This window comes from Panthera pardus, unplaced genomic scaffold, assembly GCF_024362965.1.
Source record: "Panthera pardus isolate Hobbes unplaced genomic scaffold, ASM2436296v1 HiC_scaffold_17, whole genome shotgun sequence".
Lineage (NCBI taxonomy): Eukaryota > Metazoa > Chordata > Mammalia > Carnivora > Felidae > Panthera > Panthera pardus.
This window is the reverse complement of record NW_026526732.1, coordinates 98087674-98106263: the sequence shown is the minus strand read 5'-3', so window position 1 is coordinate 98106263 and position 18590 is coordinate 98087674. Positions and strand designations below refer to the sequence as shown.

The 18590-nt window shown below is 35.7% G+C and overlaps 1 protein-coding gene across 1 annotated transcript in view; it reads right to left on the bottom strand.

The window, feature by feature from the left end:
* BMP5 (bone morphogenetic protein 5) overlaps positions 1 to 18590 on the bottom strand; it is a 116063-nt gene that overhangs the window by 35735 nt on the left and 61738 nt on the right. The window contains exon 3 of the mRNA XM_019457461.2: positions 2931 to 3079. Within this exon, the coding sequence (XP_019313006.1) occupies positions 2931 to 3079 (149 nt within the window). The remainder of the gene's footprint in view (positions 1 to 2930; positions 3080 to 18590) is intronic.

Below are 18590 nucleotides of genomic sequence, written 5' to 3'. Positions count from 1 at the left end.
CATAAGTGAGATTTCATTTTCCTTCCATGATTTGTCTCCAAATCACTTTCCTAATAGCATTTGCAGTCATATTTCATACATGATTGTTGTTCTGGCCAACTCTGAGCTATTGACTTTTTCCAGACTATTCCATGCAATTTGCCATTCTATTCATTTACTCACCTTGTTTCCTCATCTAGGAATGAATTCTCCCTTCGACCATTCCACATACGCCCACAGTTCCCTCTCTTCTCATCTCCATTTCTTGAAATCTTATTGAACTGACCTGGCTTAAAAGTCACCTGAACCACTGTCCTTCTGGCTCTGACTTGTTTGGAATTAACTCTCTATCTTCCATTTTTCCTGTAGTGTCTTGATTGTGCTACTATTTTTAGCATTTAGAATGCTTTATCCTTTCTAAAATTAGCTACGTATATCTGTCTCCCAGATTATATTGCCCTTTAACATATTGTCTTTCATGTATAGATACTCAATAAGTTTATGCCAAACAAATGAATAAGTGGGTAATCAACAAATCATTTGAAATCATCTGAGTACCATCCAATCATGACGGCCAATTACTTTTGCTGAAAAGTAAATGTTTTCAGAACCCATTACTGTAAATTAAAGATGGTTTGCTCTGTTTGAAGCAATGTCACAATATCACATTGAGCACATCAGCAGTAGTAATGAATGAAGCAATAATAAGCTGAAGCATCTGGTTATTCATATTTATAGAGAAATGTCACAAGTATATTCTCCATAAGGTCACAGTTAATAAAACTAAGGGACCAGGAGGGCCATTTGCTTTCTGAAGGCCAAATATGCTGTAGCTCTGGTTAAAATCTGTTTTAAGTATTGCTTAAAGGCACAAAGCCAGTTTGCCTAGCACATTTAACCATTTTCATATTTTAATATTGGACAGTATTACAGAGATAAAGAAAAGCAACGAAAGCTGTATATAACCTAAGTCTTAAATAAAGGACTTGGAAACCTTTGAAAAAAAATGAAATATTAATTTATTTTAGGCTCAAAACAATCTTCCCATATTATTAAATAATACAACATTAATTTAAAGTAAAATTACCCTAACATATAGGAGAAATAAATCAAGGAGTGGGAGGAAACTACAAAATATAAAGTAGTTCTTGGCGAGAAAAACATAAGTTGAAAGAAAGACAGAAGCCAAATTACATAGATAGTAAAGCAGAGAGAACCAATACAGAAGAAAGAGTGAAAAAAAAAAGGGAAATTTCAGAATTTTCAAGTGGGGTGCGAATGGGTAGGGAATGAAAAAGAAAGAGGCTGATCATATTTCATAGATCTCTTGAATTGTTTAGTTAGACATTTCAAGCATCTCCCTAAGGAGAAGACTAGGAGAAGCACATACCACTAATTTAATTTTTCTTGTTTGGGCCACATACCAGGGAAGAAATGACTGCTCACCCCCACAGTGCTGATTTCCCAGTCACATTTCTGACCATAAATGTACAGTAGTTTGACAGTGTAAGAATTCTTGGAAGATTATTTAAATGCATACTTTCTCAGTCTACATTCATAATGCTTGAACTCTGCAAATCCTCAATGCTAATCGCAAAGCCATAATTGAAAAATAACCTATACTTCAAAATATTTGAATTGTTTTAAAAAATTTAATTCGGCGCTGTCATTAAAATCTATGAAAAGCCTAGATTTGGTGGGAAAATACCTGAAACACTTCAATAACACTAAGAACTTCAATAACTCTATTACTAGATCAAGATCTGAGGATGAACTCGGTAATATATTTGGTTTGTATCTGTCAGTCTCATTTCATATACACAATCCTTGGGGAACCAGCATTGGTTATAGTATTCTTCAGCTATGAATCTGGTTATATAGGTAACACAATGTCACTGTGAAGTCCTAATGCTTATAGCGACGAACCCCTTTAAAAGAGACCCAAATCAGACCCAACTTTTACTTAACTGTATGTTTTGAGCAAGGCTGTAGTGTAATACAGCAAAGAGGAATGAGTAGGGCAGCCTCTAGGGTGAATGTGTCTACTGACTGATCCTGCAGAAAACTAAAACAGTAAAACTTAAATAAGGTACACCCTCTAATTAATCATCCTTTTATAAATTACCCTCCCTGGGCCTGGCCCTAACATTCACAGGGTGTGAGGCACAATGTAGCCCACTTGGTATATTTCTAAATATACCATTTTACGTCTAGCATCTAGCCAAGCGCATGCCATACAGTTGGTCAATGAGTACTGGTGAGCATAAAAAAACTTCTGGAGCTTCTTCAAAATAAACCTTTCCTACCGATCCCCTCCCACCCCCAACTCCACAGATGACCCTGGAGGTGTTGTCTTTGACCAAATATTGGAATATGTTAAGACCAAACGATGTTATTTTCTGCAGTATTTCGTGCCTCTTTTCTCCCCTGTATTATCGGTAGCTCCTTTGCCTGTTTCCCTAGCACTATTATGTATATGTGTATGTCTTTGTTATTTTTAGTCAAGTTTTGAGATATTTTTTACATACAGTAGTGTTCATTTCAATGTACAGTTCTATAAATTCTTATAAACTATATAGTTGTATAACTACCGTCATAATCAAGACATAGATCCATAGCATTTTGTATATAGCTTTCTTTTGGTGTTGTTATGGTAGTGCTATTTGTTTGCATACAGTTCTTCAAGACTAGATTAAAAACTCTTTCAGAGCCAGGACCGATACATAATTCTTCTTTACCCCTTATCCCCATCACAGAGGCTGAAAATAAATGTGTGTTGAGTAAATATGTTTATAAATCAATTAACTAATTGATGTATTGCACTATCCTATGGCGGGTGCTACCTTGCACAACGTAGGTATAAAACATATCTTGGTTAAATTGTGTACAAAGTCGTAACTCTCAGTGTGTCAAAACTAGCCCCATGAAAAATATTGAAATTCATTGCTTACCATCTCCTGTTTCTGCACAGAGCTGTAAACCCAAATTATTCTGTGGATTAATTACCCAATGATTGCTGGTCACAGTGATATCAAAGACAAGCCAACCCACATCTAAAGCTTGGGTCTTTCTTGTGTCTAACAGGAACAGATCTGCATCCCTAGGGAGAAAAAGAACAACAACAACAAAAAGTTAAAAGTGTGAACGAAAATCATCATTTCCTATACTTAAGTGAAAACATTCCAAAAGCACTCTTTAAAATAACAAAACTTAAAAGAAATAACAAAAGATAATTAAAGCACAAGGGGAACAAGTGACTCAAGCGACGGGTAAATAAGACACAGAACCTTTTATTGTTGGGCCCCCAACCCAAATCTGGTGCAGATTAGTAATATCTGAAAGTAATTTCCATTTTCCTGCTCTTCACTTGCCTTTACAAACAGGCTTTGTGGTCTAGATTTGGTCTCTGATAATCAGTGTTCCCTGAAACCACTATCTGTACATAGCCATCATTGGCAAGTTCACACTAGCAAGGATTCAGTTGAAAGGAAATGGAGATGAAAGTAGCTAGTCTAATTTGGGTGATGAATGTGGCTTGTTAAAAGAATGGAGCACAGGCAGGTGATGCAAGCATCTGTTTTAGGGACGTTTTTCTTTTTTATTCATTTTTTAGTATATGTTTTCCCATTTTTATAATATATTTTTATTTTGTTTACTTCATTCCATTTTTATTATGTAATTATTTTATGGGTACCAAAGGCCAAGAGAGGGTCTCAGACCACACTATTTGATTAAAAGTGAATTCAATGGATTGAGCAGCAGGTGCACCCTGACTTGCTTTAACATCCTCTGCATGCATAAGACCCCTGCGGTGATAATTATGAACTTGTTGTTTTAGAATGATCTCCACAGTGATTGACATTTATCAAGATTAATTTTAGCATTCAATTTCCAAATGCATGAATATTTGTTGAATTATAGCGAATTGCTTTATTTATTATTTCCTTACTAATGGCAGCCTCGGAGCTAAATGTTACAAATTTCCAACATGTAATCTTGACAATAGCTCTTTCATATTGATGAAATTGAAGGTCAGGTAGGTGAAGGGTAAAGCATTAGAACTTCTTCAAAGCAGAATAGAAATAGACTATTATACACTTTTATGACCTTTTATACTGTGCTGATTCTGCTTAAGGACATTATTTGTATGAGGAAAGTCAAAACTATGTCATAATCAGCTATGTTAAATACTGTTCTACTGTATTTGCCATCTATCTGCATCACACAAGACACTTAGAAAATGGCTTAGAAAATGTAAAAAGCAAATTTTGAGTAAAACCAAATCATGTATATATTATTTCTTAAAAAATATTATAATTGAAAATTTATTTTTAACAGAAGTGAAGATTCTCAATGTTTTGGAAGTTACATCTTCATTTCTTTATTTCAACTTGATTTATTCCATCCTTTCATTAACCTAAAAAAGTTAAAATAAATGCATTATGATTATTTAAATCATCCATCCATACTACTCCGACTATACAACTCTCATCCTCCTTCACAATTTTATTTTTTTAATTTTTTAAAAATGTTTTATGTTTTTATTTTATTTTTGAGAGAGAAAGATACAGGGTGAATGGGGGAGGGGCAGAGAAAGAGGGAGACAGAATCTGAAGCAGGCTCCAGGCTCTGAGCTGTCGGGGTAGAGCCTGACATGGGGCTCAAACTCATGGACTGTGAGAACATGAGCTGAGCTGAAGTCAGATGCTCAATGGATTGAGCCACCCAGGCACCCCTCTCCTTCACAATTTTAATCATAATATTTACCAAAGGAGGGTTCCAGACACCTTTTCATTTCCAAAATCGGACTCAGTGAGATATCAAAGACATATGACAAGCATATACTACAATACAGTGAAAATATACAATTAGTTCCCACTTGAATTTTAAGGACCCATTATATTCTTAGTGGGAGGGGATCAATCAAATTGTCCCTCTTCTTCCTAACTTGGAAAACTCACCAAGTAAACAGAATCCAAGAAAATACAAATTATCGTTAAATTCTTGAGATATTTGATAAGTGTCTTTGAGACTGTAATATTAGAATTAATTTAATCACATTATTAGCTCTTAAACAGAAGGAGTCGCCCTGCAGCTTGGGAAATACTTAAGTGCCACCCTGCTGTCAAAACTGCTTTCATTTGAAATACAGTATACATGTTCTACTAAACTCCGCAAAGCTTGTAATGTCATCCCTTGGTATGATATAAACAGACACTTGAAAAACAAAAAAAAAAGAACAAAGAGGTAAAATTTGTTTTAGTGGCAATCACCACTAATTAACAAAGGTCTTTAGGTAGTTACTCAGGTAATATTTTCTTTTATTTTTAAATTATGCTATTTTTCCAGAAAAAAAAATTCCCAAATATCCATGCCCAAGTCCCCAAATTTTCAAGCATGACTGTGAGGAAAATGGTTTCAGTTTTAATGCACATATTTAGAAAACACACAAGCCAGAGGATTCAATCAAGCCTTAAATATACGAATTTCAGAGATGCAACTTGCAATTCATTAGAGGGTAAATTTAGGCAGATAGTATGGCTTGAAAAATCCATCCATTTCTAGTCACCTCCCCCCGAAGTTATGACATTTCCATTGCTTTCATAAGCTCCATGATTTCCTATTCATATTCAAAGCTATTTTATTTTTGACTGATAAATTGTATGTTTTAATTTCTCCTCAGTCCTTTTATAGAAACTCTTCTGCATTACCTATGGGCAACAGAATATGCTTTGGAAAAATCAAGTCTATTACTAATCAATGCAATGGTAACAACTCTGTAATTTTCACTGATGTAGTACCTTTCATAACAGTCTCTTAAAAATAAATTCCCACTCGTTCTATAGAAAATTAGATGTGATTTCTTTTGAAGTATAAAATTACTCCTCTAAAAAATGGAACTTACATCATTGGAAATACTAGAAATAATAACCATGTCCTATGAATAATATAAAATAAACTTGGAAAAGTTGCCTCATCTTGCTATTTTCACCTGATGTTTTTATAGAAATTCTCAAAATGTCTAATAAAAGATATTTGAAAATATTAATTCATTTAAAAGGAATATGGTAGAGATAAAATATATGTGTAAGAAAATATATTTATTTGTAGAAGAAATAAGTCCATAATAGAATTTTTGTATATCTTTTACAATTATAATAATGAAACCAAAAATAAAATCTTCATTCTAGCAAAGTCAATAAAGTCCATTTACATAGATGTATATAAGCAATTATTTCAGAATGCTAGTGTTAGTTCCTAAGGTTGCCATAACAAGTACCATAAGGGCACCTGGGTGACTCAGTTGGTTAGGTATCTGACTCTTGATTTCAGTTCAGGTCATGATCTCACAATTCATGAGTTTGAGCTCCATCATGGGATTCTCTCTCTCTCTGCCTCTTCCTCGTTCATGCTTTCTCTCTCTCTCTCTCTCTCTCGTAAATTAAAAAAAAAAAAAAAAAAAAAAACAAAACTTAAAAAGAAAGTACCATAGACTGGGTGGCTTAACAGAAATTTATAGTCTCACAGTTCTGGGGGCTGCAAGTCCAAATCAAGATGTCAGATGTCAGTGGGGTTCTTTTGAGGGCTGTGAGGGAAGGATCTGTTCCAGGCCTGACTCCTTGTGTTGTAGATGGCCATCTTTTTGTGTCTTCCTATCATCTTACCTCTGTGTATGTGGCTGTGTCCAAATTTCCTCTCTTTATAAGGCAACCCTAATTGGCTCATTTTAATTTATTTATCTCTTCAAAGACCCTATCTCTAAATAAGGTCACATTCTGAGGTGCTAGTAACTCAGACTTTGATGTACGAATTAGCGGAGAAAAGGGGGCACAATTGAGCCCATAACACTATTTTAAAGTATTTTGTAAGGCATAAATTATTCTGGATGTGAATCTTCTGTTTATTTATGCTATAGCAATTATCAACACTGAAATATTTTCAAAAACAAATATATGAAAGTAAATGTATATTGATGAAAATAATTGAAAATTGCTAAAATTTGTATTTTTTTCAGATAGAATTTGATTATTTGTCTAGACTATGATATAAATAAGCATAATAATTTCTTATACAGCTAAATGAAGTCATCATGCAATTGTTAAATACAGGTATATTTAACAGAAAAAGGATTTGCAACATGCATGCAGACCTCTTTAATAACTTTAATAAAGTTATTAAAAATAGTTACTCAAAGGTGAAAAATCATATGCACATATGTAGATACATTTATAGCTCCGTACAAACACATTGGAGCAGATTTTACTTTAATCATGACCAGAGGTTTAAACATGTCTAGTCACGGGAAATCGGTGAGCTGTAGATGTGGATTTACAAGGGTGCTTTTTATTTTACTGAGAAAGGAAAGAGTTTTGCAAATGTGCCTTGGGAGTCTCAAAATACCAGGAGGGTAGGTAGTTCACTATAGACTGAGCAGCAGGGGCCAAAATTCAGCAAACTTTGAATTGTCATCATTCTTACAACTCATCTGAAAATTTAGATGGATGGAATGAGAAAACTGAGGCTATGTATTTCATTATATGACAACAGATGAAACTAAAGCTTAATTTTATCATTATGATATAACTATTAGTGTAATGTAATGAAAAAAAGGATTTGGGGATCAGACAGAGCTTGAACAATTAAGGTGTTCCTCAGCCTCAATTTCCACAATGTTTAAAATATAGTATGGTGACCCCTGCCTTAAAAGATTCTATAAAGATGGAAATGTAATATGATCTGAATATCTAAATGAGAAGCAAACTATATGTGGGTTTTTACATGCAGTGTCATAACACAGATGGCTCTAAATTGCTTAATTTTGACCTGTGAAGTCTGGGAAAGTATTACTTGGGGAGGCACATTAGCATCAAGTAACCTGAATCAGTGTTATTTGTGGATGCTTAGAGATGTTAGGGATAGAATTGGTTACCACTAAAGCAGAAAGGAGGAAGAAGATAAAGGCAGGAGTAGAATGGGGTGGGGTGGGGATAGGGAGGAGATAAGGAGGCAGAGAAGGAGAAGACCTAAAGAAATTTAGTAATTCTTCCTGGGTGTGTTGTCTTGAAAATCCAATTATTGGCTGTCTTTGTTAAGTCACTCTCTTAAAAATCACATATATAGAAGCATAGAGTCAGAAGCTGCATTGTGGATATATCATTTATCTATGTAGAAAAGTCTACAAACAGGCTCCTGGGTGGCTCAGTCGGTTAAGTGGCGGACTTGGGCTCAGGTCATGATCTCGCGGTCCGTGAGTTCGAGCCCCGCTTCGGGCTCTGTGCTGACAGCTCAGAGCCTGGAGCCTGTTTCAGATTCTGTGTCGCCCTCTCTCTGACCCTCCCCCGTTCATACTCTGTCTCTCTCTGTCTCAAAAATAAATAAACGTTAAAAAAAAAATTTTAAAAAAGAAGTCTAAAAACGAACAATAACAAAAAACGCGTAATACCGGTGCTTTTGATAACATAGTATTTCCAATGACAGCATCAAACACAGATTCAAAACATGCTGTTTTTCAAACAACAGAGATGGACCTGCAGATGATGTGGTTTGTAATACTGTGATATATGACTCGAAATATGGCTACGGTGATAGATATGATGTCAAACATGCATGTAAAAAGTTTGAAAGTTTTCACACATATATTTTGAGAGTGAAACAAGGACTATTGCTATACTAAAGAATATTTTCTACAATATGACTAAAATATATGTGCATAATTATTTATGGTATTACTTAACTGCATTGATTATATATCTGTGTTTATAAACAAATACATTATATAAATATTCAGTTTCTCCCTCTAATATTTTGGATCTTTTACTTGGGTAAGGCAGTTATCATTTTTATAGGATCATATCATGATTATGTGTTCTCTTTATAATCAGGCATATAAGTACGCCCATATAAGTATCCAAACATGTGCATAGTAGCACACTATGCATGTAGTTTTAAATGTGTGAAATGTTAACTTAACTTCCTCTACTGTCTAAATAGTTGAATAATGAGAGTATTCTCATTATAAAACTAAAATAAAAATTATGACCAAGAATGCCTGATGTGAAATCAGCTAGTCTGGGATTCTACCTCTGAAGGTAACCAAAACATATCAAAGAGTACTGGAACTAAGTGAGATATAAATTACTTAGCTGAATTGTTATTTTATTGATGAGAAAGTTTAAAAAGCAATCAAATTAGTCCTATGATTACTCAGGCAGTTGGAGGACCAGATCCCAGGTTCATCCATACTTTATTTTCAGAACAATTTCTCATATATCATGGCAGTTCCCTTTAGTCCCAAACTATATTTTGACTGCTGTCCTACAGGAAGATCACTGGTTTTGAATTGGAATACTAAAAGGTTGAGCTGAGCCACCACCCTGAAACAAGATGGTAGAATTGGGGCCAAGGAGTGACCTGAGACATTTTGCAAATCTATTTACCCAGCCATTCATTTATTCATTCTTTCAATTTAACATTCATTGACTCCTAGTGTAGGTTTTATACAACATCAGTTTAACTCAACTGCAGCTATGCTATAAGGTTCTGGACCTGGGTTGGCCACAAAAGAAATTTGGTTAATATTTGGAAAGTAAAAGTGAGGCAGTAACCATATTTATGCTTGGAAGACTTTTGTATGATCAAGTGTTATTACAGCTTAGGCATACTGTTGAGATTTGCTGGTTCACCTTATTGGTGTGGGGCAGCTGCAGATCCCATTGAAATCTCCTCATTCAGTTCCTCTGAATCCAGCATCAGGCATCTGGACACATCTATGAGGAAAGATTTGGTAGCTAGGAAATAATCTGCATCATTAAAATTGAACCTTGAAGATAGGTTCCAATTTGGTTGTCCTCATGGTTACGAGACCAACCTCACAGGTTCTACTTTGCCCTTCTTTTTCCCAACTCACACCCATCTTTTCTTCTAGTCTTCCCTGAGGACCTCGGGCTCAGCACCAAATGCGGAGCAACAGCCTTACTTAGACTGTTTAACTATCTTCCACAATTGCATAAGGTCAAATCCCTACTCTAAATCCTTATAGTATCATTGTCCAGAGGGATTAGACAGCTACCTTGTGTTTGGTCAATTAGATTGAAGCACTTACATCACAGGACGGCAGTACTTGTCCTCACTGGAATAGGCATTCTGAATATAAATTTTCCTTCTCTGCCCATAAGGTTTCTGCCAAAATCACTACCCATGCACTTATAGAATGCCTTATTAACTGTCGTGGAATTTTAATGCTGCTTCTGATCAAAAAGTTGATTTAACAGCAAATGAAGAGCAGAGTGGCTCATGTCATGGAATTCTCTTGTCTCACCATGTGTCCCATCACCTTGCAGCAGATGGCCTGGCAAGATGATGGAATGGCCTGTTTGAAGACTCCACCAGTTGGTCGTCAGTATCTTGTGCAAATGGACTAATATCCTCAGGAAGCTTTGTATGCTCTAAACCAGCAATCGATGTAAGACTATTTCTCTCATAGCCCTCTCTCCTGGCTCTAGAAATCAAGGGGTAGAAACAGGAGTGGCTCTTCTCCTCACTCTTCCTGATTCAGCTAGTGAAAATTTTGCTGCTTGGCACCAAAATGTTGGGCTCTGTTGGTCCAGAGCTTTTAGTTCCCAAGAGTGGAATGGTACCACTGGTAGCCTTAGCAGTGGTCCATTAAATTAGACATCGAGACAGCCTGGGGTCACTTTGGACTCCTCATGCCAGTGAATCAACAAGTTGAGAAAGGGCTGCTTTAGTCTGTGGGTTGATTGATCCTAAATGTCAAGAGGAAACCACGTTGATGCTACCACAGTATGGAAAAGGAGAATGTCCGAAATATATGACATTACCTCTTAGTATTTCCATGTCCAGTGATAAAGGTCAATGGAAAACTACAGCTCAATGCAGGCATTACCGCTAATAGCCCAGACACTTCAAGAATGAATATTTCATTTACTTCACTAGGCAAGGAACAATGACCAGCAGTAGTGCTTAGGGAAAACAAAAGGGTAAAGATTACATAACAGAAGAAAGAAGTTATAAATACCTGCCTCAACCGTGTGACCAGTTGTAGAAGTGAAGGTTGTAATCGGTATGAGTATTACCTTCTTATTTTGATATTAATGTATTTGTACACATATTAACCAATTCTTTTTTTTTCCCTTCCCCCTCTGCCTACCATATAGTTTAGGTAGTTTTGATAGTAGCTAACCTTATATTTCATATTGAAGTGACAGGATATCAAAGGGGCAATATGACCCAGCTAGAAAAGGAATGAACAACATCCGAAGATAGATAAAAAAGCAAGAATGATTTTACTCTTATATTTTTTGGAAAGTGTGGATGGTTATAAAATGTATGTTTGTGCCAATTCAACAAAGATGGACCGCTACAGCTTCATACTTTGTCAAATCAGCTCAACTGAAACCCAGACTCGCAGAACTCTCTTCCCTGTTTGGTTCTGTGTTACAGTGAGCCATATAAGAAGTTTGTGCAGGAGTAGAAGCAAAGCAGCAGCCAAGTTTAGGCTTGGAAGTTTGGTAGAGTGCCAGACTCTCCTCCTGCTCATATGCATTGTCGCTGATCAGCTGGCTCACCTTGTTGTGGGGAACAGCTGGGCCTACAGCTCTTCAAGCTTCCCCTGGATCTCAGCAACATCAGTTTCTCCAAATCCTGACCCACAATTCCTCCTGCCAGATCACCCCCTTCATCTTCTGCACATCCTGAGCAAGAGATATGTGGAGCTCACGGTGAAGTTCACCAGCTACCCCTGCAGGTCACCCACATCACTGAAGTTGGCATTTCTGAGAATTAGAATGGTTCCCCAATGTCTTTGGAGTTTGAGCTTATCCTTCCAGGTTTCAAGTTCTCATTCTCTCCTACTCCACATCCATTTCCCTTACCAGTTGCCTATACTACAGACTTCAGACTCATCACCAGATGCAGAAGCAACGGCCTCACCTAAACTCTTCAGCCAGGTCCCACAATTGCAGAAAGACAAATCACTGTAATAAGTCCCTTATTCCTTATCATTCATGTAGTTCTATTTCTCTGATCTGAGACTAACTGACACACTCCCTGGTATGCATTGAATGCATACGGTATGTTGAAGTCCTAATCCCTGGTACCCATAAATGTGATCTTATTTGAAAATAGTGTCTTTACAGTGTAATCAAGTTGAGATGAGGTCCTTACGGTGGGGCTAGTCCAGTATGGCTGCTCTCCTTATAAAAAGAGAAGAGACATAGATAGACACACACAGAAGGAAGATGAAGATGAAAGCAGAGATGGGAATTATGCTGACAAAGCCAAGGAACTTTGGGGGCTACCAGAAGCTGGAAGAAGGAGGAAGGGATCCTCTCTTAGAGGTTTTAGAAGAAATATGGACCTACCAATACCTTGATTTTGGACTTCCAGCCTCCAGAACAGTTAGAGAACAAATTTCTGTTGCATTAAGCCATCCAAATTTTTTGGTTGTTTCATGTGTTAAATAGGAGGTTGTAGGCAGCATCAAAGAATGAAAATGTGTCCATAAGATTTGGTAACAAGGAGGCTGTTGGTAGATGATCAAGAGAGTGGAATTATGGGAATCAAATTGCAGGAGTTGAGGGGTGAATAAATATAAGAAAGTGAAGGAATTTAAAGGGAAGTTTTATATCAGTGAATTTGGATAAAATGAGGAAAAGAGAAATAGCATGGAATTTGGGACAAAAGGAGCAAACAGAGTCAAGTAGAGGAATTTTTAGTTAATGCAAGAGAAGTGAGGGTATTGATAGGACCCATTTAAATTCACATTTAGAAGACAAAACAACTCGTACTATTTTTAACACAAGAAGAAATATGCATATACAACACTGAAAATCTTCCAAAATAGGCATATGCTTGGTTACTTCTTTGTAACACTATCCTTGGTTTCACATGTAAAACTTGTTTATAAAAGAAATCACTTCTTAGCAAAGGGAATTGGGTAAACTAACACATATTGGATGAGTCCTTATATGGGACTCCCATTCATCTTTTGCTGAAATCTGTTTTATCAGGATACTGTATCACAGACTTATAGCAAATACTTTCTTATTACTTAAGCAGAAGGAGTAGGACTCATGGATACTCTGATGAACCTCATTATTATAAGCCTTCCTTTATAAAGCAAAGAATCATAGTTGTAGGTGGAGTTGTTATCTGCTTAATTTCAACAATGACTTGCTATACATAGCTTTGTTTAGTACTAGAAAAATAATTATTCCCTTCAAGTTACCTTTCTGAGCTTGTTTTTTCTTCTTTAAATAAAGATTAAAATATCTACCTCTATAAATATATTGTAGGTATGAAAGGATACACAAAAAAAAATGCTACGCAAATGACTACCATTGCTATTTTCTTAGCAAAACACATTTATTGCATGTATGTATGTATATAATAAGTTGTGTGCATTATGCTTGATAAAATAATTAGGATAAGAAGTGATTTATGCAATTTTTACTGTGAAAGTTCTTTAATAACCTATACTTACAAATTTGGGGTTTAGGTATTAATTCATTTAAATTTAGTAAAATTTTTGATGCATATAATCCATACTGAACCTTTATATCTGAATCAATTAGAAGAAAAAATATTCAGTGGAACATTTATCAAAAGAAGTAAAATTATTTGTATAATCCATAACAAGAAATATTGAGGCAGAAACATTCCCCAGATTGTTATAGTTTCAATATCTATTTCTACATGTGTATATATGTGTATATATATATATATATATATATATATATATATATATATATATAGTTACCCAAGAGTATAACCATTCTATAATCTAACCAAGAAGCACTCAACCTGGTCAAGGAAAGCTTTCAGAAATTGTCTGGAAGAAACACAGATACATTTGGAAGAAAAGTTTCAGTACTTTACTTCCATAAGTCATGAACCTTACAGTCCACAGGACATCTCCAGTTTTTCCAAAATTTCTACTATTATAAGTATTTCACCTCCTTCCATCACCCTTTGCCTTTGGATAGCTTACCAAGTCAAACAAAAATGTAATGATGGCCACCCAAGGAGAAAGCATCATACATCTTCCTCTGGGTGTTTGACATAGATACCATAACACCACTTAAGGAGCCCACTGTCCAGCTCTGGTATGGAATACATGAACAAGGGACAACAAATTAATAAATTATATTCTCTGGAGTTTATAATGTCAGAAGTTTCTCTCACAAGCAGCTGTAACTTAAGAGAGTTAGAATTTGTTAGCCGATTGATATTTTCAAGTGTTTTTTTCTACCAAAACAAATGTGAAATAATAAAATGCTATGAATCTCACAGGGCACCAATTTTCAGAATATCTGATGCAATGCTGTATTTACATTTCAAAAGTACAGACACAAACTGGTAAAATAGCAATATTAGATGAAATTGGATGACACACATGGCAAAAATGGGAAAAAAAAGTTGAATTCCCACCATGAAAGTTCAGTTTTCTCTCTGCAGAATTTTTTTTAATTGCCAAGATATTGTTAATGTTTAACAGGTTTCCTGGCATGACATCATCCCATATTTTTCCCCTGCAGAGAAATCCAAACATGTGCTACTGGATATATATATACAGAGGCCCCATCATTCAACAAGATATAAGGAAGTAAGACAATCAGAAAGATAGTCCCACCACATTTAATGCCCCCTCATCAATGAGCCATGTGTCCAAAGCACCATGCACCCCAAACTCTAAGACCTCTAAAAACTCTTCCTTGCTATGATTCTCAGGACCCAAAATAGGAAATTAGTCAAAGAAAATTGACTTGACAGCACTTTATTCCTGTGTTTAAATTTATAACTTAAATCTATAAAAAGAGCAGGATTTCCTGGGGTGCCTGGGTGGCTCAGTCAGTTAAACATCCGGCTTTGGCTCAGGTCGTAATCTTGCATTCATGGGTTCAAGAACTGCATCAGGCTCTGTGCTGACAGCTCAGTCTGGAGCCTGCTTCAGATTCTGTGTCTCCCTCTTTCTCTTACTCTTACCTGTTCACGCTCTGCTCTCACTCTCTCAAAAATAAAGAAACTTTAAAAATAAATACATAAATACATAAATACGTAAATAAATAAATAGAAGGACTTCTCAACCTCAGCATTATGGACATTTTGGATCAGATCATTCTTTATTGTGTGGAGGTGCTGTCCTGTCCATTGTAGAAGGTTTACCCTAGCATTTCCACCCACTAGATGCCAGGAGCACCCCATCTTCCCACCCTCACCAACTGTGACAGTCAAAAATGTCTCCAGAAATTGCTAAGTCTTTCCTGGGGGACCAAATCAACCAAGCTGAGAACCACTGAACTAGAACGCAAATCCCTGCACAGTGAAGAAATTTAAGCTATACTTGTGTACCTACGATCCTGTATACTTAGTAAAAGGTCATGAACCACCAAGTGTCCTCCTCTGCTATCCTGCTCTCAAGAGCCCATGAAATCTTCCCGAGTAGAAATTGTCAATGTACGTTCTGAAGTACCTCCACAGAAGAATCACAAATCTTAGAGTGGCAGGATCGGGAGATGATGTAAATATGAAGCTGACTGTGAACTGGAACGATGACAGCTTAACTAAATATATCCAAGTAGTGAAGGTGGCTAATGACATCGAGCAGGCTAGCTTCAGATGTTTTTGCAATGGAGTACAAAAATGTATATTCATAGCAGAACATTAGCAAAAGGTTGAATTATACATAATATATATATATATATATGTATATATATATATAAACACACACATATATAGGTATATAGATATTAATTTTTTCACATACATATAGGCATATGTGTGTGTGTGTGTATACATGCGAAAAAATTAATTCAAGTAAAGCATTTAGTACAGTGCCAGACACATGGTGAGTGCCCATTAAATGGGTAAGTGCTGGCTGCTATTCTTAGTAGCAGTAATACAGGCCATGATAGTTTTATTTGTATTATTTAATTTATACATTTAAACATTTTAATGTTTAGGAATATTTCTTCTAGGACATGTCCCCCTCCCTGTTTCCCTGTCTCTCTGTCCCTCTCTCTCTCTCTCTCTCTCTCTCTCTCTCTTTGTCTCTCTCTCTCCCTCCTTCCCTCTCAATTGCTCTCTCCTTATAGAAAATTCCTACTCATCTCCAAAGGCCCAGCTCAAGGGTGCACCCCTCTCAGTGGATTCCCCTAAGGTCCCTCACCTTCCCACATGAAGAATTAATTTCCCCTTCATTTGTGTTTCCACAACACTTAGTGCATACTTACATCATAGTGCTTAGCACATTGTATCATAGTTATTAAAGTCTGTGTGCGGCAGGCCCACCACAGCCCCTGGCCCTCGGGCTGTGGGCTTTTGGGATTTTATTTACTCGGCCTCCTGTCCCTTGTGCTAGCTACATGGTAGGAGCTCAGCAAAAGCATGCCGACCTCAGCTGAATTATCTGGAAAATTCAATCATGTGGAAACCTCATTTCCCAATAATGCCAGATATATGAGGTGTGACTGAAGAGCAATGCCTTCTATATAGAATTTGGGGCTGTCAGCCTTATATGAAAAGATTAAATCAGTGAAATGATGCAAAGTGTGTTAACTTTTTAACCAAGAAAAATAAAAATCTGGATAAATATCAGAACACTCTGTTAAATTGCACACATTTAAATACAAGTAGGAATAAATGGGGGAGGTGGGAGATGATAGAACTAGAATATATCATTTTAAGACTTTTAAGTCTTGCTAAGATAAATAGCTGTGAAAGAGATGACATAATGGGGCATTAAAAATTTTTTGATTCATTAATGCTGTCAAAAAATTCACAGACTAGATAGTTAATAGATCAGACAATGTCTTGAGTAGAAAACATATCTATAAAACATCAATCTGAATTACTTCAAGAATCCCACCACAACACTCCTTGATAATACGTTAGGGAAAGTAAGCCTTATATATTTAACACAGTGCATTCAACAATGCATATACATATATAAATATACATATACATTTAATATACATATACATATACACATATATGCATTGTTGAATGCACTGCATTAAATAACACAATCTGTACCAGCTTTTTAATTGTTTTTGAGTTTAATTCAAAACACTAAGTAGGAGTGCCTGGATGGCTCAGTTGAAAGAGCACACAACTCTTGATCTTGGGGTCGTAAGTTTGAGTCCAACGTTGGATATAGAGACTACGTAAAGAAATACACTTTTTTTAATTAATTAATTTATTTTGAGACAAAGAGAGAGCAGGGGAGGAGCAGAGAAAGAGAGAGAAGCAGCTCAGAGATGTCAGCACAGAGCCCAACAGACATGGGGCTTGATCTCACAAAAACATGATATCATGACCGGAGCCAAAATCAAGAGTCCCACGCTTAACCACCTGAGCCACCTAGGCACCTCCTAATAAATAAAACTCAAAAAAAAAATCTAGGTAAAACCTGTAAGTCTGAAGATAGAAGTTTTAAGAGGAGACCCCAGCTTTTAAATTGGCCAGAGGTACTGGTTTCTTTTCCTGTGCCCATTTTGGTTCTTGATCTAGGAAATATATAAAACCATAGATAATCAACACTAAACAAAATATAATAACATTTGAGTTTCAAAAGTACTTTTTAAAATTGAAATTCTTTCTGTTTTAACTGTGATCACATGATTTGTAAATTATTTTTAATCTATTCTTCCTCACCTTCACAGAGTTAAAGTCAAAGCTCTCTGTTGCAGAAAAACTTTCCTTAGTATAGAGGAAAAAATATATCTATTTCTTTATCTCTCTCCATATTCTGTATGGGAAAAATGCCTTCCATGGCTTAATTAAAAATAAGAGCTACTTATTGTTAAATGCTGGTGTTTTGTTTAGTTTCATTTTGATTTGGTTTTTGCCGGTCTCAACCTGGAGAAGTTTGGGAAGGCTATTTTGTAGAGAAATGCGTAGCATAAAGTTGTTTCATTATTTTCTCTCCCTCTCAACTAGAATCATGTTTGTTTCTAATTATAAAAATAATGTTTGTTATAAAAAATTTCAAAAGTACACAAAAAGGTAAGAATTAAAATTTCAAGCCCACAAGTCTGCAATAAACACTTGGTGCTTCCCTCTGATCTGTTTTCCACATGAGTTTATTTTAAATTAGTATAATCATATATCATACTTTTAGTCAACTAATGTTATAATCTGAGAACCTTCCAGTGTTATCCAATATTTTTAAAACCCAATTTCTACTTGCTATATAAAGTATAGTATCTCTGTTTTTCAGAAAACAAAGTGTAACTTCTTACCTCCTGTTTAACAATGAACTGAAATATTCTCAATTTATGCAATTGCCAACACTAATACTGTAATAAACACTTATATGTGAATCTGTGTCCAATTTGTCTACATCTCTGATATTCCTGTAAAATAAATTCATAAATAAGTAATCTCCCATCTCCACCACTCTTCAGCAGTATTTTAAATAAGAGCTTTATTTATTTACCATTTGCTTTCAGAGACAGCTTCACTGGTGTTGCTAGCAAGTTGGGTGGTATTCATTTCATTATTAAATTTAAAAGCATACTAATTCCTTTTATATGAATCAAAGATCAGGTGATTTTTTCATGAAGTAAAGGCACCTGGCATCATATGACTTA